General features: G+C 40.1%; 1 protein-coding gene across 4 annotated transcripts in view; it reads left to right on the top strand.

The window, feature by feature from the left end:
- The first annotated feature begins 840 nt into the window (after window positions 1-840).
- rhot1b (ras homolog family member T1) overlaps window positions 841-25,727 on the top strand; it is a 48,233-nt gene continuing 23,346 nt past the window's right edge. For 2 of the 4 annotated variants that reach the window (XM_079883224.1, XM_079883223.1), the window contains exons 1-12: window positions 841-1,142; window positions 2,751-2,809; window positions 2,922-3,003; window positions 3,537-3,580; window positions 3,662-3,715; window positions 16,560-16,612; window positions 17,370-17,478; window positions 19,962-20,063; window positions 20,174-20,272; window positions 21,132-21,240; window positions 24,982-25,102; window positions 25,618-25,702. In XM_079883224.1, coding sequence (XP_079739350.1) covers window positions 1,106-1,142; window positions 2,751-2,809; window positions 2,922-3,003; window positions 3,537-3,580; window positions 3,662-3,715; window positions 16,560-16,612; window positions 17,370-17,478; window positions 19,962-20,063; window positions 20,174-20,272; window positions 21,132-21,240; window positions 24,982-25,102; window positions 25,618-25,702 — 954 coding nt within the window. In that variant the 5' untranslated portion in view covers window positions 841-1,105. Of the gene's footprint in view, window positions 1,143-2,750; window positions 2,810-2,921; window positions 3,004-3,536; window positions 3,581-3,661; window positions 3,716-16,559; window positions 16,613-16,990; window positions 17,479-19,961; window positions 20,064-20,173; window positions 20,273-21,131; window positions 21,241-24,981; window positions 25,103-25,617; window positions 25,703-25,727 lie in introns of all 4 variants that reach the window. The other 2 variants (XM_079883226.1, XM_079883225.1) reach the window with 2 other exon arrangements.

Here is a 25,727-nt window from a genome sequence, read left to right as displayed (position 1 = left end):
ACGGACAGTGATATTTCTGCAGGACTGTAAACATCAATCAATGCACATGAATTGTGTTATTGTGAGAGTTTAATGTTAAACGAAGATGCCATACAACAGGAAAACATAAAAAATATAGTTTAGCCATTCTTTTTATTCAACACCTGGAGAACACTGTTACACTGTAAAGTCTTTATCGCACTTAAAAACAGAAAAACAGAGGTGAATAAAACAGCAAGACATGGGCTGTAGTGTTCTGTAGGGTCCAGACAAGATGATCCAACTTGCTTTGGAGCAGTCAGCCCATGCTTTCAAAACCTTTTGAAATAAATAATATGTCTTTATTAAAACCAACACACCAACACAGTTCTTGTTCATTTTGATTTCAAATAAATAAATAAATATAAAAACTAAAAAGTTGTAAAATTAAGCGATTAACATGATTTTCCACTTTCTACAGTCTGGATTTTTACCAAATTAAACCTTAAATGAGGAAGTCCGAATATAAAACCAACTTTACCTAAGTAACAAACCAGGTGGAAGTGGTCACGCACAGTTTAAAACGTAGGCTAATACTGTTGGCTCATTTAAGATATTGTTTTTGTCTTTTTTTTGTGTGTTTGGACTTTGGATAAAGGTTAATGAATAAATATAGGCTACATGTAATGTAAATGTACTGTTCATTGTTTAATATACTGTGATCTCAATGACACAAAAGGTTCTCGATGGAATGTATCTCGAAAACATGTGTAAATGGTTGTTTTCAACTAACAACTACTATTTTAAAACTGAAGAATCTTGCGTCTTCTTTTGACTTTTGCATTATTTGTCCCTTTGTGAGACCCGTAGGCATGTTGGAGGTCAGAAGGGGGGCGTGTGTGCGCGTTACATCTACTACACCAGTTAACAGCCGCGCTGAGTGAATCCACTCCATAAATACCAATACTGATGTTTATATCATCTAGAAACGTCGTATCGCCTCACAATTTGAACAATAAATTTGTTTTGATTTTTACATAATGCCACGCTTATTTATTGTGAAGTTTGATGTGGATTGCTGTTTACGCCTGTAAAATCCTGACGATTATAAACGGGTAAATGCGACTTGACTTAAGAAGTGGGAAATATGCGAAAAGACGTGAGGATTCTGCTGGTTGGAGAACGTAAGTCTCTTATTAATGGAATGGGGTCCTTGTTTGTTACGAAACGACCGTAACCTTAAAATAAGTGAACCTTAAATGAAATCAACATTTACACTCTTCTACTGAATTATTGAGCTTATAGGTGATATAAATGTTGGAAATTGTTGCATTGTAACATGAAATCGCAGTTTTGTCTGATGACAAGGTTACTGTAGGCTACTGTCACTGCAGACTGTTATAACCTGCTCCTGTAATGACAGCGCATGGCTTCATAACAGTAACATTGAACATTGACTCATTTGGTTAGATTTATGTGTGACAATATGAAACAAGATGAGAGGGTTTGTGAACTTCATACAGTATCTAGTCAACGTTTTTGAGCATCTTTACGTGCCAGTTTTAGTCTGTTACCCATTACCAGGTCTAGGTAGACTGCTTACTACGTAGATTTTTTGTCTAAGCAGACAGCCCACTATCTTTTACAAAAACTGTCTTGGTAGCCAGATCACAGGGTTTACAGAAGGTTTTCTTGGTAGGCACTAGGCAGCTCACTAGGTTTACAGAATAACATCTAGGTAGGCAACATTTGCAAAATACAATGTGTAAAAATAATAACTTAAAGGGATAGTTCACCCAAAAATGAAAAATCTGTCATCATTTACTCACCCTTATGTTGTTCCAGATATGTAAGAGTTTCTTTCTTCTGTTAAACAAAAAAGAAGATATTTAGAAGAATGGTAATCAGACAATTGATGGTAGCCATTGACTTCCATTAGTATTTCAAATGGAAGTCAATGGCTACCTTCAACAGAAACTCATACAGGTTTGGAACAACATAAGGGTGAGTAAATGATGACTGAATTTTCATTTTTGGGTGAACTATCCCTTTAAGGGTTCTGACTCCTATAACATAAAGCTGTTGTGGTCCATGAAGACCTGTTTACAATAAAAGGAAGGATAGGTTTAGCTGTGACAGGTTTTTTTATAGAATGCAAAAGGTTGGTAAATATTGTAGTTTGCCAAACTCAAATGTATTTGCCTATCTGATAATGATCTCTGTTAACTTATTTATGTGTTTTATGACCATAAGAGGGTTTCATCTGGCTTTAAAGGAGAAGTTCACTTTTAAAATTAAAATTCTGTCATCATATGCTCACCCTCATGTTGTTTCAAACCTGTATGAATTTCTTTCTTCTGCTGAACACAAAGGAAGATATTTAGAAGAATGTCAGTAACCAGACATTTTTTGGGTCCCAATGACTTCCATAGTAGGAAAAAAATATACTATGGAAGTCATTGGGACCCAAAAACTGTCTGGTTACTGACATTCTTCTAAATATCTTCCTTTGTGTTCAGCAGAAGAAAGAAATTCATACAGGTTTGAAACAACATGAGGGTGAGCATATGATGACAGAATTTTCATTTTAAAAGTGAACTTCTCCTTTAATGTAGACCTGGTAAGCTGTAACATTATGAAAGGACGTCCCCAGTCCCCACTAAAATATAAATTAAAATTGCATGAGGAATTCTCGTGTCTAGGTTACATTAAGGATTTCAGGGTTGATCAGGTTGATCTGTGGAGATGAGGAAACCGGTAATGCTCTTTTATTTGTCTGTGTGTATAAACAGCCAAAGTGGGGAAGACATCCCTGATCATGTCATTGGTCAGTGAGGAGTTCCCGGCTGTGGTATGTATTATTATTTCCATTACAGTCTCTGGAAAAATGATTGTTCTGACTTTATTATTTGCAACAGTGTCAACAGTGTTTGGTGTCAGTATGGATGTTTTTGTCATAATAGGTTCCTTATAGAGCTGAGGAAATCACTATACCAGCAGATGTCACACCAGAGAGAGTCCCCACTCATATAGTAGATTACTCAGGTATTAAACCAGCAATGATGTATTGATTGATTTTATGATAGCAAAAGCACAACATTACTGACTTTCTTTTGGAGTGTCTATTTACACTGTGCAGCTAGCACAGCAAATACTGCCAATAGCCCATCTTGTGGCAAAGGCTACTTTAGGGCTTTGTGTAAGGGGATGACTTAAGGGATAGGGACAAATACGCTTTCAATAAGGCAGCATCCATTTATTACTTTTATAAATATAATATATAAACAGAAGATGTTGCTATTAATGCATAATGTTTTATTACATAGGCTACTATGTTACACTGTTTCTGTCACTATTTGCTCTATGCACTACTAGTATTTACACAAAAATACCCTTTTTTTTTTGCTATTTAAACTTACTGTAAATAGCCTCTATTGCTCTGTGCACTTGGTGCAGATAACCTCTGTCTTTTTAAAATCTAAAAGTAATTAACTTTTTTATTTTTAGTAAATATTTGTATTATTATTATTGAATGGAGAGGAGATAACAATGTTTTTTTTTTTTTTAAATATGCACAGAAGCTGAACAGACAGATGAACAACTGTATCAAGAGATATCAAAGGTGAGATGTGGATTCACAACACTCAGTGATTTTTTTTGTCGTTAATATTTTCAGAGAAATTATATTTGTGTCCCTTTTTAGGCCAATGTTATATGTATAGTCTACTCTGTGAACAACAAGAAGTCTATTGAGAAGGTGAGAGAACTTGATCATACATTCTAGTCTTCATGCTATAAGTCAGAATAACTTAATCGTTCATTAGAATAATCAGTAATTTGATCCATGATTTCCAAATCTGTCTGATACTACAATTTACACATTTTACATTCAATTAACAATTTATATATTTTATTTGCTCTTATATGGTACAAGTAAAGACCTGTTCACATCAAGAACAATAACTATGAACAGTGTTGGGGAGTAACGGAATACATGTACCGGCGTTACGTATTCAGAATACAAATTATGAGTAACTGTATTCCGTTGCAGTTACAATTTAAATAGTTGGTATTTAGAATACAGTTACATTGTTGAAATCAATGGATTACATGACAATACTTATCTGTTTCACAAGTTTATTCACTCTCTAAATAAATTAAGGCAACTCCATGCATTTCCCAGAAGCCCCAATATGAAAACGAAAAAATGCGCGGTTTGCGTGATCAGTCACAATGGAGTCGGAAGAGGAGCAGCGGGAGCTAGAGGTAGAGATGGAGCCGGAACAACAGAGCCAGGGCAAGAATGCGTTTCTATCTTGGAAATTCAAACAGCATTTCACATTAAAGAAAGAGAAGGGAGAATGAAATATAACTGTGCAGTGCAACCTCTGCTTGCCAGCAACCAACCTCCTTTCAGTGTCCAAAGACTCCACCTCCAACCTGAAGAAGCATCTTAAAGTAGGCTACGGTTTTTTTTCAAATACGTAGACCTACACCACAAAAGTAGTTGAAGATCTTTTTTTTTTTTTAAATTGGTCAATTCCAGCGTTATGGACGTGACATTTGCAGTCAAAACTTGAAATATAAATTCTCAGAAAATGCAATAATAGTGAAACGTCTGTTTATATATCCATACTCCCTTAATAAAGGAGTCCAGACATTAGACAAATATTGGTCTACATGTGTTTTATATTTAATATGAGGGAAATAAACATGCGTGACACAAAAAAATCTTTAACTTTTAGCTGGCAAAATATATATATATTTTTTTGTAATTCTGTGAATTACACTGCGCAAACCAAAAGTAATACTACTCACCGGATTAAGAAGGGTTGGCTCTCCACAGAACATAAAAATATTTATTTTATTTTTCGTATTCGCATTTATGAGGAAAAAACAATGTTACGGTCGTGACAGTTCTCCGTTACGGACGTGAGCGCTCTGAAAGCGGCACTAAAAGACTACTTTAAAACTTTCACAGAGACCTCAAACAGAAAGCAAAAAGCCTTTCTTTAAAGTGAATTTCGTTTTGTATTAATTGTATCTTAATTTTAATCAATGTTTCATCAACCAATTGCCTGGATTTAATAAGAAGTAGCCTAAATATAGGCGCCGGTGCGTGAACTGGAGCTTGTCTCAAAATTAACGTTTCACACATACACTGTTTGCAGTGCGTATGCTGTGCGTATTTTTTCCGTACCCAATGTTAACAGGTTAGAGCTTTCACACTGCACGGGGATGCGGTCCGTTTATCCGTTCCAGTTGCGGTGCGTATACAGCAGTGCAGAGATCGTTTCCGCACCGAGTCTATTTCTGCTGTGCTGCAAACACTGAATTAAAGTGACAGCACATGTTTCGTGCTGAAAATGTAGTAATTTCACCATAAATGCATTTAATTAAATAAAATGCAGTAATACCACCATAAATGTATTTAATTAAATACTGCTTTTTTTTCACAGTCATCTTTTTACTTAAGACCGGGGTAAAGCAATGAAAACGTCTCGGTTACGTATGTAACCCTCGTTCCCTGAGTAGGGAACGGAGACGTTACGTCGGATGACGACGAATGGGGTTTCGTTTAGAAAGCCTATCATCTTCGAGTATATAAAACGAGCCAATGGCAAAGAAATGCCATGGGTCTGCAGAATTTGCATAGCGTAACTCCGCCCCACCCTGGGGGTATATAAGGAAGTGTGCTGGCAACATGCAGATATGTCTTCGCTGAGGAGCCGAGACTGAACTCAGGCGTTCCAGCGGTACAGCGGAAGTGGCAGGGAGACGTAACGTCTCCGTTCCCTACTCAGGGAACGAGGGTTACATACGTAACCGAGACGTTCCCTTTCGTAGTCACTCCGAGTTATGTCGGATGACGACGAATGGGGTTCCTAGTGTAATCACGCCACCTCTCGACTGTCTTCCAGTGCCCTGCGTAAGTCTGAGCTCCCTGCCGTGAGACTAGCACGGACGAAGGAGTCCTACTTAACACAGGAATACCAAGGTACACTGGGAAGCATATCTCAGTGGAAATATGCAATTATGCCCAGCCCGAAGGGGGGGACTTGGAATACACATATGACCCCGGGGGGCTGCATATGGAGTATCACTGGGGTGTCCAGCTGCAGGTGGAATCTTTCAACCCCAGGGGTGGCAAGGTGGCTTGCCAAGGGAAAGACACATGCTCAGAGAGGCTTACAGTGGAATACACATGTGGGGGTCGCCCAGAGGGGGAACCATGCACATGGAGGCACCTAGCCAAGCGCGAAAGCTGCCGTGGCAAAACTCTGGCGTTGACGTCGTCAGTGCTGGAGGAGACTCAGGGCTTATTAGGCTCACCTGAGGAGAATATCGCACGTATCCCGTCCGAAGAGAGGATTGGCAAGCAAGCGAAGACACCTGAGCAGAATCTCTTACCGGCTAGTTGAAGCGAGTACATGAGAAGAAACTGGCTCCACTCGGAGATTGTAGAATCTCGCGAATGTGTTAGGTGTCGCTCAGCCTGCAGCTCTGCAGATGTCTGTTAGCGAGGCACCATGCGCTAAAGCCCAAGAGAATGCCACACTCCGGGTGGAGTGGGCCGTCACACCAAGGGGGCATGGTCGACCTTTCTGCTGGTATGCCAAAGCAATGGCGTCCACTATCCAGTGAGACAACCTTTGCTTGGAGAGAGCCTTTCCCTTCAGCTTCCCACCATGAATAACAAAGAGCTGGTCCGAGGTCCTGAAACACTGCGTTCTGTCAACGTAAGCACGGAGTGCGCGTACTGGACAGAGCAGTGCCAAGGCTGGGTCTGCCTCCTCCAAAGGCAGCGCTTGCAGGTTCACCACCTGGTCTCGAAAGGGTGTGGTGGGAACCTTGGGCACATATCCAGGCCGGGGTCTCAGGATCACGTGAGAGTTAGCCGGCCCGAATTCCAGGCACGCTTCGTCAACCGAAAATGCCTGCAGGTCCCCTACCCTCTTGATGGAGGCCAATGCAACCAGGAGCGCTGTCTTCATTGACAGGAACTTAAGCTCCACTGATTGCAGAGGCTCAAAGGGAGCACTCTGCAGGGCAGTTAAAACCACTGAGAGGTCCCAAGAGGGTACGGGGGGAGGACGAGGAGGATTCAGTCTCCTGGCTCCCCTCAGGAACCTGACGATCAGGTCGTGCTTTCCCAAAGACTTACCATCAACTGCGTCGTGATGTGCGGCAATGGCGGCAACATACACTTTCTGGGTGTAGGGAGACAGCCTTCGCTCCAACCCTTCTTGCAGGAAGGAAAGCACGACACCGATGGGGCATTTCGTGGGTTCTAGATTTTTAGAAGAACACCAATTGACGAATAGGTTCCACTTCAACGCATAGGCATGTCTCGTGGACGATGCTCTAGCGGAAGTGATGGTAGCCACCACCGCTGGTGGTAGGGTACTCAAACCTGCCTCGTCCCGTCCAGGAGCCACACGTGGAGGTTCCAAAGATCGGGACGAGGGTGCCATAAGGTGCCCCGTCCCTGAGAAAGCAGGTCCTTCCTCAGAGGAATTGGCCAGGGAGGTGCTGTCGCGAGGAGTACTAGTTCTGGGAACCAGGTGCGGTTGGGCCAATACGGGGCAACCAAAATTACCTGCTCCTCGTCCTCCCTGATCTTGCGCAAGGTCTGCGCAAGGAGGCTTACTGGGGGAAACGCATACTTGCGGAGGCCCCGCGGCCAGCTGTGCGCCAGTGCATCCGTGCCGAGCGTGCCCTCGGTCAGGGAATAAAACATAAATAAAACAGGGAATAAAACGAGTCGATCTCCATACAGAGAAAAGAGATCCTCTGCACGGGGCAGAGTTTGCTGTTACCTGGGTTCCCTGATCTTGAGTTAACTACCTTAGTTAACATTAACTAATAATGAACAATAGCCTACTTCTACAGCATTTATTAATCTTAGTTAATATTCATTTCACCATTTACTAATACGTTATTAAAATGAAAGGTTGTATTTGTTAACATTAATTAATGCACTATGAACTAACATGAACAAACAATGAACCAGAGGTGGGAGTAAGTCACACATGTGCAAGTCACAAGCAAGTCTCAAGTCTTAACCTTCAAGTCTCAAGCAAGTCCAAGTCAATTTTGTGAAAAGCAAGTCAAGTCAAGTCAAGTCACTGCTTTATGTCAAGCAAGTCAAGTCAAGTCGTAGCTTGGGTCACAAGTCACTGGCAAGTCATACAAACGTTTGATGATTTCACTGAATTTATATATTAAAATAAGTTAAAACTACAGAAGTTGTGGACTATGGTTTTATTTGCAACATTTTTTTTAAATATGCATTTCCACATACAGCTGAGTGGTTACTACTATAAAAATAAAAAAATAAAAAATAAATAAAATTTCAAACTACATAGCCTAAAATGTAAATGAAATTAGGCCAACATTAAAGCATGAAAAAATAAATATGCCTCAAACATTGCAGAAGACCATTAAAAGGTATTAAACTATTCACAATTCAAGTATAATGGATCCTATGCCACCAAATGGCATTCTTCAAACTGGCATCCCCTTTATATAAGTTATATATTTTTAATTATGAAGTTAAAACCGTCAATATGTGGCGCCAAATCACCGTCTTAATGTACGAGTCATAGAAGCATTCATTCAACTGATTTGTTCAAAACGGCAGATTCGTTCTGGAACTAAGCAACTAGGTCACTGAATCACAAATACGCATAACTCTTTCTGTGGCTTATTTGGAACTATTGTCATTGGAGAAATAGAGCAAAAACAAAGAATATTTGGAATATTATGTCTAAAATGTCACATCACAATATTCACTCTTTGTTTACTGAACTGTTTTATAAAACCATTATCACATTTGCAATCGCGCCAATATTCTTGAAATATTTTTTAATATGATGTGTTATAATTATAAAAATAACTCATACTAGGGCAATTTTTCCACCACATTTTGAATTTTGGGTGCATATTAATTCTGCTGGCATTTTGCCCCCAACCCCCTGATAACATCTGACCCTGCTTTAAGAGAAACATAAAACACGACAAAACATTAACAGTTTTCTATGTTGTTTTTGTCATTGGAAAGAACGACATATTTGGCTTTAATTAAAGCATGATTGGAAAGAAATGTGGCAAATGTTATACAAAACATATGCCATCATTAATTATAATTTGAATATTGGCAACATTAAGCTACATTTGAAAACATAATTGTGTATAAAGAGGCATGCTGTTTTGACCAATATTCTCTCTAGATTTAAAGATAGTCAAATTAACTATAACAAACAGGTTAAACAAGCCATAGCTAACTTTAAGACATGGTGAATGAAGTTCGACTGTTCGAGGTTGTGGTCGTCCGATATCCCTTGCCTGTTATTATGCGTACAGCAAATCTTCTTGTATGAATATAGTCAATTTCTAGTGTTTATATCCAAAAAGAAACGATACTGGGAGATGTTTTTGTATTTAGCGCGCTCACCGCGATGTATAGCCATTTCTCAATATGCGTTCTTGTCTGTACTTGTGTTCTTGTGGACTTGTGAAACGTCATCAGTCGCTGCCCAAGTACTGTTCCAATTCAAAGTTCACATCTAGCCAAGTCCAGTTCAAATCCTCAGATGTGTTCTTGATCCGCCCCTTTTACCGAGGATGCATCGCAAGGTGACTTGTGCGGACTTGAGACAGCCAGGTATCCCAGAATGCATCTCACACCAACCAGCAAGCGTCAAGCAGAGGAGAAACTCCACGTAATTTAAAAATACTGCTGTAATTGTGTCACGAAATGTAGTTTTAAGAGTATTTCAGGTGAGAATGTAGTTGTTTAAAGCTCAAATCTTTGGTTTATTTATAAAGATAGCGCCTATTTGAAAATTTGATCTGACGTTTTCGGAGTTGTGAGAACCAGGCAGTCGGACGCTCTGCGCTCATGTACCCCACCGAGAACAGCCTTTCCTCGGTTAGTGCAGCTGACGTTTGCCGCTGGCTCGGATGTCTCTAGTCTAGTGGTTTAACATGAGATATAAATCGTCTTGTGTATATCTAACGGACGATTTATTTATTTTATTTGTCTCATTAATCTATAATTTGTTCCCCGGCAAAACGTTAAGCTGAGGGCAAAGTTAAGTTTCATAGCTTTATTTAGTCTATTTAACTTTAACGTTGTAGCCTAGAGAGCTGACTTATGTTTGACTGAATCGTTTGCTTTATTATTGTATAGCTTCTTATACCTTTTAGGCTACTTATACTTTTATCATGGCTATTATTGATCATTAAAACTGACATTTAACAAAAAAGGTTATATTTTATTTTATAAATTTAAAACATTAAATATTTTATTATACATGTTGCCTACATTCTCTTCACTGTATGTACATATATAATAAAATAAAATGACACAACCCTGTCTCTTTTTGCTAAATGTTAGTTTTAATGATCAATATTATAATGTTTTTTATTTATCATATTTTTAAAATGAAAACAAAAAGAGTCTTTATATTTCGTGTTGTTATAAGTATGCAGTGAATCAATTGCGTTGTCTGAACCACATTTGTGTGGCCATTATGTTTAAGATTTTTTTAAATGAAAACGAAAAGAGGTGGTGTGGTTTAGGAGTGGTGGTTTATAACATATTTTGTTTTATTTGTAGCCTAGATATACATAAAGAGATAACCGGAGTAGCCAGAGCGTGCTGAGTGATGCTATCAAGTACGCCGCTGTTCCATTTGCAGAATTATCGGACTTGCGTCCTCCCGTCCTCGGGAGTTCGTTCTCCTGAGTCGAACTTGTCAAGTCCGAACTACCAAGGACTCAAGTCCAAACTTTGCGTACTTGGCATTGAGAAACGGCTTATGTTTTTTCTGGGCTTGTGCAGCGTCACGCAATCGCGCAGAATCTGATGACTGGCGTCAATGGTTCTGTTGCTTTCATTTTGTTCATCAATTGATGTTGCGATGATTTATATAAAAATGTATATCAAGTCATTCTCGAGTCATACAGTTCAAGTCAAGTCAAGTCTCGAGTCATTGGATCTCAAGTCAAAGTCAAGTCGAGTCATTTTCTTAATTTAGTCAAGCAAGTCTCAAGTCCTTAAATTTGCGACTCGAGTCTGACTCGAGTCAAGTCATGTGACTCGAGTCCCCCATCTCTGCAATGAACAGCTGTATTTTTATTAACTAACATTAAAAAAGATTAATAAATACTGTAACAAATGTATTTCTCATTGTTAGTTCATGTTAGTTAATACATTAACTAATGTTAACTAATTAACATTATTGTAAAGTGTTACCGTGTCTTTTTAATAAATGCAACACATTCCCAAAGTCATGTGAAATAATCGTGTTACATAATCGTGATTTCAATACTGAACAAAATAATCGTGATTATGATTTTTTCCATAATCGAGCAGCCCTACATCACATCTTCCTCTGGAGCGCCGAATGAGACCTGAGTTCCCTGATCTTGCGCAAGGTCTGCGCAAGGAGGCTTACTGGGGGAAACGCATACTTGCGAAGGCCCCGCGGCCAGCTGTGCGCCAGTGCATCCGTGCCGAGCGTGCCCTCGGTCAGGGAATAAAACAAATAAAACAGGGAATAAAACAGGGAATAAAACGAGTCGATCTCCATACAGAGAAAAGAGATCCTCTGCACGGGGCAGAGTTTGCTCTTCTCCCAGTTGACCCGAAGGCCCAGACGAGCTAGGTGCCGGAGCACTAGGTCCCTGTGTTCGCAAACCTGGTCTCGAGAGTGAGCTAGAATCAGCCAGTCGTCGAGATAGTTCAGGATGCGAACCCCGTGTTCCCGAAGGGGAACAAGGGCTGCCTCGACGACCTTCGTGAAGACGCGAGGAGACAGGGCTAGCCCGAAAGGGAGAACCGCATACTGGTATGCCTGCCCCTCGAAAGCAAACCGTAGAACTGTACCAGCGGGGTCATGCGGACCACAGACGTACCCTCGGTGGTGCAGCGAAGCGGAATGACCGGCCCAGGCGTGGGTGGCATAGCGGCCCGGTGCAGGGGCACGGTCATTAGCCGCGTCCTGCCAGAGGCGGCCAGGGGAAGACCAGCGTCCCACGGGGGCGTGCTCTGGCAGGGGACTGGCGACAGAGGGGGACGAGAGTGGCGAGGCTCGTGAGCGGCGCGCACTGTCATCCGCACACTCTGTGTGCTCAGAGATGGGGGAGTGAGTTCTTTCTTTAACCACATTAGGGTGCTGCCCGTCGTGGGACGAGCAGCGGGGGTGGGAAAACCAAGGATTCTCCCCCGGCCCTCCACCGGGGGAAGGAGCGGCCCTGCTACCGTCTCCTGGGAAGAACTCCATCTCTGAGCAGCCCGTCTCAGGAGCGCCGCTTGGAATGGCGTTTAGCGGGGCACGGGGCGGGAGAGGGCTGTGGCGCCTTCCTGTGGCGTCCTCCACGACGCGACCCAGATGGAGGCTGCTGCTGGGGCCGTACGGGAGGGGCGGGAGCCGTAGGAGGGCGCCCTCAGCGGCGAGCAGACTGAGGCACCTGTGCCGACGGCTGGGTGGAGGCAGCAGCGGGCCGTCGGGGCAGGACGTGTTTGAGAGCCTCAGTCTGCTTCTGGGCGGTCGAGAACTGCTGGGCAAAGTCCTCAACCACCCCGCCGAAGAGGCCAGCCTGGGTTATGGGAGTGTCGAGGAACCGGGTTCGCTCAGCCTCACGCATATCGGCCAGGTTGAGCCACAGATGTCTCTCCTGGACCACGCAAGTGGACATCACCTGACCCAGGGAGCGTGCGGTCACCTTCGTCGCTCGGAGAGCAAGGTCGGTGGCGTCACGCAGCTCATCAAAGATCCCTGGGTCAGTCCTCCCCTCGTGCATGTCACGCAACATCTAGGCCTGGTAGACCTGGAGTGTCGCCATTGCATGCAGTGAGGAGGCCGCCAGCCCCGCAGCTCTATAGGCCTTCGCCACAAGGGTGGAGGAGAACCTACAGGCTTTGGAGGGGTGCTTTGGGTCACCGCGGGAAGAAGCACTCTGAGGACACAGTTGCATCGCAACAGAGCGTTCAACCTGGGGAACCCCAGTGTACCCTTTGGCGGCCGCCTGATCGAGAGGAGGCAAGGCGGAGGAGGTCGCCGAGCGATCACGGGAAGACAAGGGTGCCTTCCAGGACCTCGTGACCTCCTCATGCACATCCGGGAAGAAAGGCATTGGGGTCACGCGCTGACGAGGATCAGCGGCGGCACCCAAAAACCAATCGTCCAGCCGCGAGCGCACCGGACCAGGTGGCGGGGACCACTCAAGACCGATGGCCGCGGCTGCCCGGGAAAGCATGGCCGTTATCTCGGGATCAGACTCAGGCAATGCTGGCACACCCGAAGGTGGCAGCACAGCCGAATCCTCACTTCCCAAGGACTCCTGCCCACCTTATGATGCAGCGATCGACATCACATTAGGGCTGTGCAATGAATTGAATTTCGATTTCGATTTCGGCTCCCAACGATTACCAAAATAGTACAATCGAGTAAAAACGATTATTTTGCCATATTCTGTTTTGAAAGAACGCTCTAATTTTGTCTTGTGTTCTGAATGACGCGCGCACATCCGCCCCTCCCGAAGCCGTAAACTCTCTCAGCTCAAATGTTTAAACTGATAAGACTTAAAAGAAGTGAAAATGATAAACTTTAGTTACGATGCAATGCTGGCCCGATTGTGCAACTGACAATTCCGTCATGTCCTGACTCCTGAACGCGAGAGTGTAGTTTCGACGCTTGCCTTGTCCAACACATTCAGAGAGAGAGAGATAGAAGACGCAGCGCCGCTGAACACTCGCGCGGTTTGTGAAATTGCGTCTTGGAGAAAGTTTTAAAATGATTGATTTGATTTTATAATCTGTGTGGATTCATTTAGGATAGGCTACTCATACAAACTACAGGCTAAAGTGAGTCAATGTTTGCGGTGGAATTTCCCGCATCATAATTGGTAGACCTGCGGGAATTATTAAAATACTCATTGAAGTATTATCTGTTATATTATTTATTTTAATAGTTCAAAAAGTACAATAAATGTTAAAATTTCGATTTTTTTAAGAATTGTTGAAAGGTGTCTTTGGTAACACTTTACAATAAGGTTCATTAATTAGCATTAGTTAACTACCTTAGTTAACATTAACTAATAATGAACAATAGCCTACTTCTACAGCATTTATTAATCTTAGTTAATATTCATTTCACCATTTACTAATACGTTATTAAAATGAAAGGTTGTATTTGTTAACATTAATTAATGCACTATGAACTAACATGAACAAACAATGAACAGCTGTATTTTTATTAACTAACATTAAAAAAGATTAATAAATACTGTAACAAATGTATTTCTCATTGTTAGTTCATGTTAGTTAATACATTAACTAATGTTAACTAATTAACATTATTGTAAAGTGTTACCGTGTATTTTTAATAAATGCAACACATTCCCAAAGTCATGTGAAATAATCGTGTTACATAATCGTGATTTCAATACTGAACAAAATAATCGTGATTATGATTTTTTCCATAATCGAGCAGCCCTACATCACATCTTCCTCTGGAGCGCCGAATGAGACCCGCGGCAAGTTAGAGGACTGTACAGCGGGCTCATTTAAAACGCTCGCGGGTTGCACGGCGCTAGAGGACGGTGTGGAGCGTGGAATAGTCGGCGCTTTGTTCCACACCGTAACCCTCAGGTCACCCTGGCCGCCAGCCGAAGTACCAGCTCTCGTGGAGCCAGTAGATCGGGGTGCGGGTGAGGGGACTCTACCATGAAGGTCATTGAGTCTTGACCGCAACCGTGCGATGGGCATGTTCCCGCAATGGGAACATGACTCATCCACAAACGCTGCCTTAGCGTGCTCAATACCCAGACACACAAGACAGCGATTGTGCCCATCAGAGTCAGAAATGAGAAGACCGCAACCAGAAGTGCACGGGCGAGGCATCTTTAAAAAGACGTGCCGCGTGCAAGCTCTTTTAGAAAGGAGATTTTTTTTCACAAATGCTGAAGCGACCAGGGAGAGAACACACAAACACTGGCAAATCACTGCACAGATAAGCAGGGAATGTGCACTCGCTGGAACTCGCTGTCACACCAACACTTGGAGAGAGGCTCGTTCGAAGAGAAGAGATGAAGTACATCAACTTGGCTCCGAAGCGAAAACATATCTGCATGTTGCCAGCGCACTTCCTTATTTACCCCCAGGGTGGGGCGGAGTTACGCTATGCAATTTCCGCAGACCCATGGCATTTCTTTGCCATTGGCTCGTTTTATATACTCGAAGATAATCGGCTTTCTAAGCGAAACCCCATTCGTCGTCATCCGACGTAACTCTGAGTGACTACGAAAGGGAACTACAGTTTACCTCAACAAGGCAAAATAATGAACAACACTCATCTGATTTGTGAAGGTTGAAAAACAAGTTTTTTGTGGCATGCAAGATTTATTGTATTAAAATTGAAATGCAACAGAAAAGGCATGATAGATAGTCGGCTGTTTTTTTCAATTTTAAGTTTTAATTTAAATGTTTGTGATTTTAATAAGTAGCCTACATGGTTAAATATGTTACCACTTGCTTGAACAACTTAATATAGGCCTGTAATCTAGAAGTAATGCATTGATTAATATGTAGTTTAAATTGTTTAAACTTGAATACGTCTATTAAAGAGTGCATATGTGTAGGCTACAAAGAGAATTGCACCGGTGACAAAACTTTTTTAAAATAAAATTTGCTGATAACTTCTGGATTTGAAATACAAATATTGTGTATGTGTTTGTGGTACAGCCGCAGATCAGTTACGCATTGCAAACGCATCATATGTGAAAGCACTATAGCGCGTGCTGCTCCTGCACCGCATACGCACTGCACACGGAGTATGTGTGAAACGGGCGCTCAGCGTATAAGGTAGTATAGGCCCTGCTTGCCTCACAGACATGTCTACTTTTAAACAGAACAATTCAACACGAAAGAACTGCTCTCTGCATATGTAATCCGTATGAAATGTGCATTTCTCTCTGGCGCTTTCACTATAGGCTACTGCGAAGATCGCGAGTCAGCATAATCAACTTCATCTTTGTAGCTGACACTAACAAAGAAAACACTTGTTTATTAATAAACAATTAAAATATCTCCTTTCTATATTTGACATATTCATAATTATTACTTTTGCCGGTTCTTTGTGACAGCTTTTAGGTGCTTTATTGACATACGCGTCACCACCGCATCACCGCACCCCCACCCTACAAGAATAGGCCTGTTTATTAAGCAGGATTTGATGGCCGACACTTATAAAATGCAATTCAATGTGGAAGTGATCCAAGTATTCAGAATACATTACTCAGATTGAGTAACGTAACGGAATACGTTACAAATTACATTTTTGGGCATGTATTCTGTAACGAAATACATTTTGAAAGTATCCTTCCCAACACTGACTATGAAGAAATATAACTATATTAGCGTCCACACACCAACTCATTTATTAGAACTAGTTTGGCTGCAGGTATGTTGTATGCTACTTTAAATGATCAAGCTCTTTAAAGTGGATTCTGGTTGGCTGTCAATGTTTTAACATTGCAAAATAATAACAAAATAATAATAATTGCATAACAAAATAATGTAATTGTCACAGGTGACAAGTCACTGGATTCCCCTGATAAATGAGAGAACAGACAAAGATAGCAGGTAGGTACCCGCTGGTATTATCTTCTGATGGGATGATCTTCTGAACTCCTTTCTCACATTTAACTCCAGTATATTGCATAAATACAAAAGAGACCAAGATAAATGCCATTACAGTAAACACTACTGGTGCTCAGATTAATAGTAAACTATAATAAAAAGGAAAGTGGACTTCGTGGCAGTTTATGATGGAGGCCCAAAGTTTGCCAAACTTTGAGTGACTGTTGTGTATTGCACATTCAAATGGGCAGTAGCTAAAATGCGTGGGAGAAAGAAAAGAAATGGCAAATGCGTTCGAGTGCGTAATTGGCAATTGACTCACTGCCTTTATAATGTGGCACTGCACCGAATGACAATTCCTCTGAATATTTTTTCTTCTAGACCGTTGACTGCATCGTCGGAACAAGCCCGGCATAGAAAACAAAAAAGCTTGAGAACCACTGGTTTAAATAGTCCTGTATATGTCACCAGAGTCAAGTCATTACAGGAAGATCCTGTCATGACATTTCAAAATGTTTTATTTTTTATAATTGAAACATATACATGGATGAATTGTTCACAATAAAATCTATAACATGCATTTAGAAAACAGATAGTAAATCAGAATTTTCATTTGATGCTGACTTGAAATTCTTGGCAGTGTGTACAATAACACCCCAGGTCTATGGTATACTAAAAATAGCCAGAAACTGTTTACCTTTGTGTGTGTGTGTGTGTGTGTGTGTGTGTGTGTTTGTTTGTTTGTTTGTGTGTGTTTAAGGGTTCCTCTTATCCTTGTTGGGAATAAATCTGATCTGGTTGAACACAGCAGTATGGAGACTGTCCTTCCCATCATGAACAAATACACAGAGATAGAGACTTGTGTGGAGGTATGTCGAGCCATGCTGAATGTCTCCTAAAGCGGGGACACACTTGACGACTGTAAGGCCGATTATGAATGTAACTTGATACTTACAACTGATCATTCCCAAACACGCCGAGTCAGAGACAGTTGCGTTTAGTCGGTGTTTAAAATCTGCTCCAGTTGTTGGAAACATTCTTTAAGTGTTTTCAGTTCAGTCTTAGAATGTTTCAGCTAGTCGTTAAGTGTGTCCCCGGCATTACCCTGATGTCTTCTTTAACTATCAAATAGGTCATGTGCATTCAGATTATAGTCTGAATGTTGTGTGGATTCCAGTAAAATCAATTAATTCATGACAATCAAAAAAAAAACTTAAAAAATGTTAAGTGGAGTGTAAATTGCAAGGCACAGTCAGGGATGTATAAGAAAGTAATTGATGGTTAAAAAAAAAAAAAAAAGGGGTGTACATAAATGGTATATGGTCTGTCTATGGTCAAGTGAGATCTAAAGATTTGAACTATTCATTTATGTTTTTTTAACTATTGAACTTTGTGGGTTTAACGTGGTTTAACAATTTCACCTCTTTTGCAAAATTCCTTATGCTTCACAGTAAGGATTTACACAGCAATTTTGTTAAAGGTCCCATGACATGAAAATGTCACTTTATGAGGTTTTTTAACATTAATATGAGTTCCCCTAGCCTGCCTATGGTCCCCCAGTGGCTAGACATTTTTATAGGTGTAAACCTAGCCCTGGGTATTTTTGAGAAAATGAAAGCTCAGACGGGCGAATCTAGAATCTTCCCTTTATGTCGTCATAAGGGGAAAGGTTACCTCCCCTTTCTCTTCTTTGCCCGCAAAGAGAATTTAGCCCGCCCATGAGAAAATGAGCTGCGCGAGCGCGATATTGTTTTTTTCCTCGAGAGACATCATGGCTTGCAAACGAGCGAAGCATGGCAGTTGCTCAGTGTTTGGATGTAAAAATGAACACAAAAGTATTTTTTTTAGTTCCTTCATCTGAGCCTCTGAAGAACCAGTGGGTTATGTGAATTTCTGAATGTGTAATTGTTAAAAGTTCAGACAGATAATCTTTCTCTCAAAGTCGTTCAATACTGTTTATGCATCAGTAAATCAAGCCAGTGACTAAAATATCAACTTCACATCGTTTCTCTTGGTAGGATGAAAATAATCTTATTTAAACTGTGATTAAAAAATATACAGAAAGCGATCAAAGAACAATCCCTTTCCAATCGCCCAAGCTGTCAATCACACAGCACGAGTTTATCTGGACACTTGCCAAAACTCGTTATGAAATCAATGACGCTGTTACACTGCACAATGAAGCTTTTACTGTACTTACCTCATGTTTGCATTGGTGAAATCATTAATGAGAGTGCAGAAACTGTGTTGCAATGATAAGATCTTCATTCACGCGATCAACAGGCTGTCATCTGCTCAGTGCTCATCACTGCAACCTTTTATGTGATGGGAATAGATCTAAATACTTAAATTCTCATGATTCATTAATCTCGATAGCTGTAATAGTAAAAACGTATAATAGCTGGAATAGTAAAAGTTTTCGAGAGAGTTCCACCTGTAATGCTAGCTATTTCATATGCAAGCATGTCAGCCGATCACAGCAGTGAGCGTTTACACTGAAGTCTCACAGCAGACACGCCCCTTCAAACAGAGTGTTCAAATCAGAGGCTAAAATCAGGCTAGAAAAAATGCCTTTTATTTCTAAATTATTACAATTTTTTATCTTAAAAACATTCTAACATTATAAGGGCACCCCAGGAAACATTATAAAATAATAAAATAATCCATGTCATGGGACCTTTAATAAAGCTAAAGTCTCTAGTTGTCAGATTTGCAAATCGCTTAATATTACCTGGAAGTTTAAATCGCTCAGATAAAAAAAAAAAAAAATCCTGTATTCCTGTCTTTTCTTTGACTGTGTATAACATTTATGCCTGGTTTCACAGCCAAGGCTTAAGCCTAGTCCCAGACTAAAATGGATGTTTGAGCTGTCGTAACTGAAAGCATCTTGCATTGGCATATCTTAAAATATGTCAGTGCCATTGTTTTGTTTCAAGATGCACACCATGACACCAATAAAGTATTTTTCTAAGGCATGTTTATAAAAGCTACTTAAAGGGATAATTCACCCAAAAATGACAATTGTCATCATTTACTCACCCTCATGTGGTTTCAAACCTGTATGAGTTTCTTCTGTTGAACACAAAACAAGATATTTTAAAGAAAGTTGGTAACCAGACGGTTGATGTTAGCCATTGACTTCCATAGTACTATTGGAAAAAGACTATTGAAATCAATGGCTACCGTCAACTGTCTGGTTTTAATTGACAACATTTTCATTTTTGGGTGAACTATACCTTTAAATGTCCTAAATCTAACTATATTTAAAGCTTACTCCTGGCTTAATCCATGCCATATCTTTACAACCAGGGTTTTAATGTTTAATTTGCATCTTCTCTACCTCTTTTTTTAGTGTTCAGCCAAGAATCTTAAGAATATTTCAGAGTTGTTTTACTATGCACAGAAGGCTGTCCTTCACCCTACAGGGCCACTCTATTGTCCAGAGAAGAAAGAGGTCTGCACATCTTTGTGAATAAATACATTTTAATATGTAGGCCTAGTTGCATGAACCACACAGTACTTCATGTATGTGAAGTTTAAGTTGTTGTTTTTTTTGGTTCACAGATGAGATCTGCCTGTGTTCGAGCATTGACACGAATCTTTAAGGTGTCAGATTTGGACAACAATGGTGTCCTCAATGATTATGAACTCACCTTTTTTCAGGTGAGATACCTGCTGTGTATGGCCTTTTAGGGTGCACGACACAATATGTGGTCACCCCCTTCTAATTAACAGGGTTATATCATGATGTTTTAGAGAATTGTTTGCTTCCTGTTTGTTACGACAATTTAGGGAGAACCCTTTTCTGCTCCTGCATAACATTGGTGTACTAAGTGAGGTCTATAATGAAATAGTTTATTCGGGGGTGGAAGACCTTAACTGGCCTCCATAAAGCCAAGACCGGCCAAGACCTGAACCACTTTCACAACATTACGAAGAATTGAAACACCGGTCCCATCGCCAACATCAATGCCTGATTTAATTGATGTCCTTGATGTCCCTAAGAACATGTTTTCATATTTATACATTTAAACAACCATTTGTTGGTCCTAACCTTAAAGAAGACAATCTAACTCTGTATTTTGCTTTAAGTCAAAACATAACCATATAATCAAACTAAAGGGTCAGTTCACCCTAAATAGGATATTCTGTCATAAATTACTCTCTCTTGTAATTTCAAACACACTTTTGTTCATCTTCGAAACACAAAATGAAGATATGAAGGAGGTGAAAAATATGAAAGATGGATATTTGATGTGCTCCATGTATGCATGCTGATCAATGTTTATAATACAAGCCAAAATTAAATCTGTTTATCATATGGATTTCATTTACAACCTTTAACTTTTTGTAGCGTCAAAGTTTTGGTGAAATGGACTTTCACTGGAGAGACAGAGAGCTCTCAGGCTTTATTAAAAATGTCTTACTATAAGTAAATGATGACAGAATTTTCATTTTTTTGGGTGAACTACCCCTTTATGTTGTCGTATATTCAATGTCACTGTCTGATTCTTATTTTTAGAGGACCTGTTTCAACACCCCACTAGCCCCACAAGCCCTAGAGGATGTAAAAAATGTTGTAAGTAAAAACCTGACAGATGGAGTGCGTGACAATGGGCTCACTCTCAAAGGTAAGGCTGCATTTGTGAAGCTTAACATTTGCATACTGCCCTGTGTTTGCTCAAATCTCCCCAGAAAGGAATCGATACGGTACGCAGCACATCGCCTGATATAACGATCATTGTGTCAGGACCGCTTCCCACGTACCGTCTAGGACATGAAAAGTTTAGTAGATTATTCACGCTAAATGAATGGTTAACGTCATGGTGCAATGAGCAGAAACTGCTCTTTCCAAATAATTGGAATCTGTTTTGGGAGCGTCCTAGGCTTTTCCGTGCTGATGGCTTACACCCAAGCAGATTCGGAGCGGATCTTCTGTCGGATAAGATCTCCAAAATGTTAAATACCTTTTGACTAGTAACCAAAAGCCCAAATCATAGTCTCTGCTGCACCAAATTAACTGATATAAATACTAGTGTAGAACATTGCATAGAAATTGTGTCTATTCCTCGTTTAGTGCGATCAAATCATAAATCTACTGCAGGATCTAGGAAAAATCTAATTGTTATTAAAACAGAAAATGTTGCTATTAGTAAACAAAAACAATTTCTAAAGCTAGGTCTTTTAAACATTAGATCATTCACACCTAAGGCAGTTATTGTAAATGAAATAGTCACAGATAATAGCATCGATGTACTTTGCCTTACTGAAACCTGGCTTAAACCAAATGATTATTTCGGTCTAAATGAGTCTACTCCATCAGGATACTCCTATAAACATGAGCCCCGTCTGATTGGTCGTGGCGGCGGTGTTGCAACAATCTATAGAGATTTTCTTAGTGTTACTCAGAAAACGGGTTATAAGTTTATTTCATTTGAAGTACTTGTACTAAATGTTACGCTCTTAGATGCTAAAAAAACATCCCTATTATCTTTAGCCTTGGCTACCGTATATAGACCGCCAGGGCCTTACGCTGATTTTCTAAAAGAATTTGCAGATTTTCTCTCAGACCTATTGGTCAATGTCGATAAAGCATTAATTGTTGGAGATTTTAACATACACGTAGATAATCAAAATGATGCGTTAGGGGCTGCGTTTATAGATTTATTAAACTCCTTTGGGGTTAAGCAAAACGTTACCGGACCAACTCATCGTTTTAATCATACACTCGATTTAATTATATCACATGGAACCGATCCAACCGATATAGATATCATTCCACAAAGTGATGATGTCACTGACCATTACATGGTAACTTGCATATTACGTACTCCTGTAATATATCATGCTGCGCCGCGTTATCGATTAGGCAGAACAATCCTTCCATCCACCATAGATAATTTTTCAAATTGCTTATCGGATCTGTCTCAGATGCTCAGTGAACCCAAACAAACGGATGAACTAGAGGAACTAACCAGCACTATGAGCACCATTCTCTCTGGAACACTGGATATTGTTGCACCTATTAGACTAAAAAAAGTCAGAGAGAAAATTAAAGCACCATGGTACAACAATACTACGCGTGTTCTAAAGAGAGAAACCCGTAATTTAGAGCGTAAATGGAAACAAACTAATCTAGAGGTTTTTAGAATCGCTTGGAAAGACAGTACGTCACGTTATAAAAAGGCGGGCTGAGCACCTCCGCAATCTAATAGAAAATAACCAAAACAATCCTAGGTTTTTATTTAACACCGTGGCTAGACTAACAAATAAACAAGCGTCACCTGAACAAAATATTCCGTTACAGTTTAGTAGTAATGATTTCATGAATTTTTTCACTGAGAAAATAGAAAACATCAGAACCACAATTGTAAACGTTCAGTCCTCAATCGTGCCTTATAATCCAGCCTCAACTATCACCCCGCAAGAACAATTACAGTGCTTTACAACTGTAGAACAAATAGAGTTAAATAAACTTATCACTTCCTCTAAAACAACAACATGTTTATTAGATCCCATACCAACTAAACTACTGAAAGAAGTGTTACCTATAGTGGAAGAGCCTCTCCTCAATATTATTAACTCGTCTTTAACTTTAGGTCATGTTCCAAGAACATTTAAACTGGCAGTTATAAAACCACTCATTAAGAAACCACAATTAGACCCAAATAACCTAGCAAATTATAGACCAATTTCAAATCTTCCTTTTATGTCTAAAATACTAGAAAAAGTGGTGTCTGCCCAACTAGGCTCTTTCTTACAAGAAAATGACATCTATGAAAAGTTTCAGTCTGGATTCAGGCCGCACCATAGCACTGAAACTGCGCTCGTTAAAATCACAAATGATTTACTCTTAGCTTCTTACCAAGGCTATATCTCAATACTAGTTTTACTTGATCTTAGTGCTGCGTTCGATACTATAGATCACACAATACTCTTAGATCGACTACAAAATTATACTGGTGTTCAAGGACAAGCATTAAGCTGGTTCAGATCATACCTATCTGACCGATACCATTTTGTCTATTTAAATGGAGAAAAATCGATCATAACTCCAGTAAACTATGGAGTGCCGCAAGCATCTGTGTTAGGCCCTCTATTATTCTCAATATATATGCTGCCACTTGGAAATATTATAAGGAAACATGGAATTAGTTTCCATTGTTATGCTGATGACACTCAAATATATATTTCATCACGGCCGGATGAAAACGCTAAATTATCCAAATTGACAGAGTGTGTTAAAGATATAAAAGATTGGATGACGCGCAATTTTCTTTTATTAAATCCTGACAAGACAGAGGTAATACTTATCGGTTCAAAAAAACGCCCACAAAACCTCTCACAATACAACTTTAACATAGTAGGATGTCCTGTTACTTTATCCTCTACAGTAAAAGACCTGGGTGTTATACTTGACTGCAACCTGTCTTTTGAAAATCATATTTCATGTTACAAAAACAGCCTTTTTCCACCTTAGAAACATTGCTAAGCTACGTAATATGCTATCTGTTTCTGATGCAGAAAAGTTAGTTCATGCGTTCATGACCTCGAGACTAGATTACTGTAATGCTTTATTAGCTGGTTGTCCTGCATCCTCAATAAACAAGCTACAGTTAGTCCAAAATGCCGCCGCTAGAGTTCTTACTAGATCAAGAAAATTTGACCATATAACACCAATTCTATCATCACTACATTGGTTACCTATAAAGTTCCGTATTAATTACAAGGTATTGCTACTGACTTATAAAGCCCTAAACGGCTTAGCTCCAGTTTATTTAACGGATCTTCTATCGCCCTATAATCCATCGCGCTCTTTAAGATCACTAAATTCGAGGCTTTTGGTCATACCTAGGATATCCAGATCATCCAAAGGAGGGAGATCATTTTCACATTTAGCTCCAAAACTCTGGAATAGCCTTCCTGATACTGTTCGTTGCTCAGACTCGCTCTCCCAGTTTAAAACTAGATTAAAGACGCATCTCTTCAGCCAGGCATTTATATAATATTTTTAATCTTACAGTTAAATCCGGTCTCTAGTTCATAAATGCCAGAGGAGAACTGGCCCCCGACTGAGCCTGGGTTCTGCCAAGGTTTTATTTTCTCCATTAGGTCACCTGATGGAGTTTTTCGGTTCCTTGCCACTGTTGCCTTTGGCTTGCTCAGTTGGGGATACTTAATTTAATCAATCAATCAACAATACTATTGATCAGCATTACCAAACGTGGACGTTTTACACTAGAAACAAACACTGATGTACTATTTTATTTAATACTGTGAAGCTGCTTTGATACAATCTGCATTGTGAAAAGCGCTATATAAAGAAAGTTGACTTGACTTGACTTGAATATCCAGATTGTTTTTTCCCACAGGTTTCCTTTTCCTACATACTCTCTTCATCCAAAGAGGAAGGCATGAGACCACGTGGACGGTACTGCGGAGGTTTGGATATGATGACGATCTTGAGCTGCATCAGGACTACCTGTTTCCCCCGTAAGAAATACCACTTACCATCAGTCACTCTTTCAGCAAGTCACATTCTCTTGTCATGGGTGGAAGCAGCAGCGTCTTATTACACCTCATTTCTGATTTCTATTCAGTTGGCTTGTTTGAAGAGACCTCTGTAAATTTTCTGTTGGTTAGAACATATTGTAGATTTATATTACTCAGGTTTGAAATACAGATGTTTTTACTGGGTCTTAGTTGTTCTGTTGGTTACATATTGTAATTGTGCCCACTGTTCAGTACAAAAAGTTTTATAAATGAATTATTAATTTATTACATGTGAGTATGTGAGTGCACAGAATATCTTTTTTGAGAAACAGATAAGTGGTACAAAAATAATGTAACTGCTCCCTTACAGTAATTAAAATCAAGCTTGAACTCTCTTAATCTGGAACTTTCTTAATCTACTTTGAACATTAGAGACTTTTCAGCAATCCCAATTTAATCCAACTATGCTAATCTTACAGTTATCAACATCCGACTCTATGTTTACGTTCCTACAGATTAAAAATACCACCGGACTGCACCACAGAGCTCAATCACAATGCTTACCTGTTTCTACAGAGCGTCTTTGACAAACATGATAAGGTACAAGTGGTTGACTTCCTCAGAC

Source organism: Squalius cephalus (genome assembly GCF_949319135.1).
Source record: "Squalius cephalus genome assembly, chromosome: 10".
NCBI classification, from domain to species: Eukaryota; Metazoa; Chordata; class Actinopteri; order Cypriniformes; family Leuciscidae; genus Squalius; species Squalius cephalus.
Note: the sequence above shows the minus strand (reverse complement) of the source record. Positions and strands in the feature narration are given on the sequence as shown.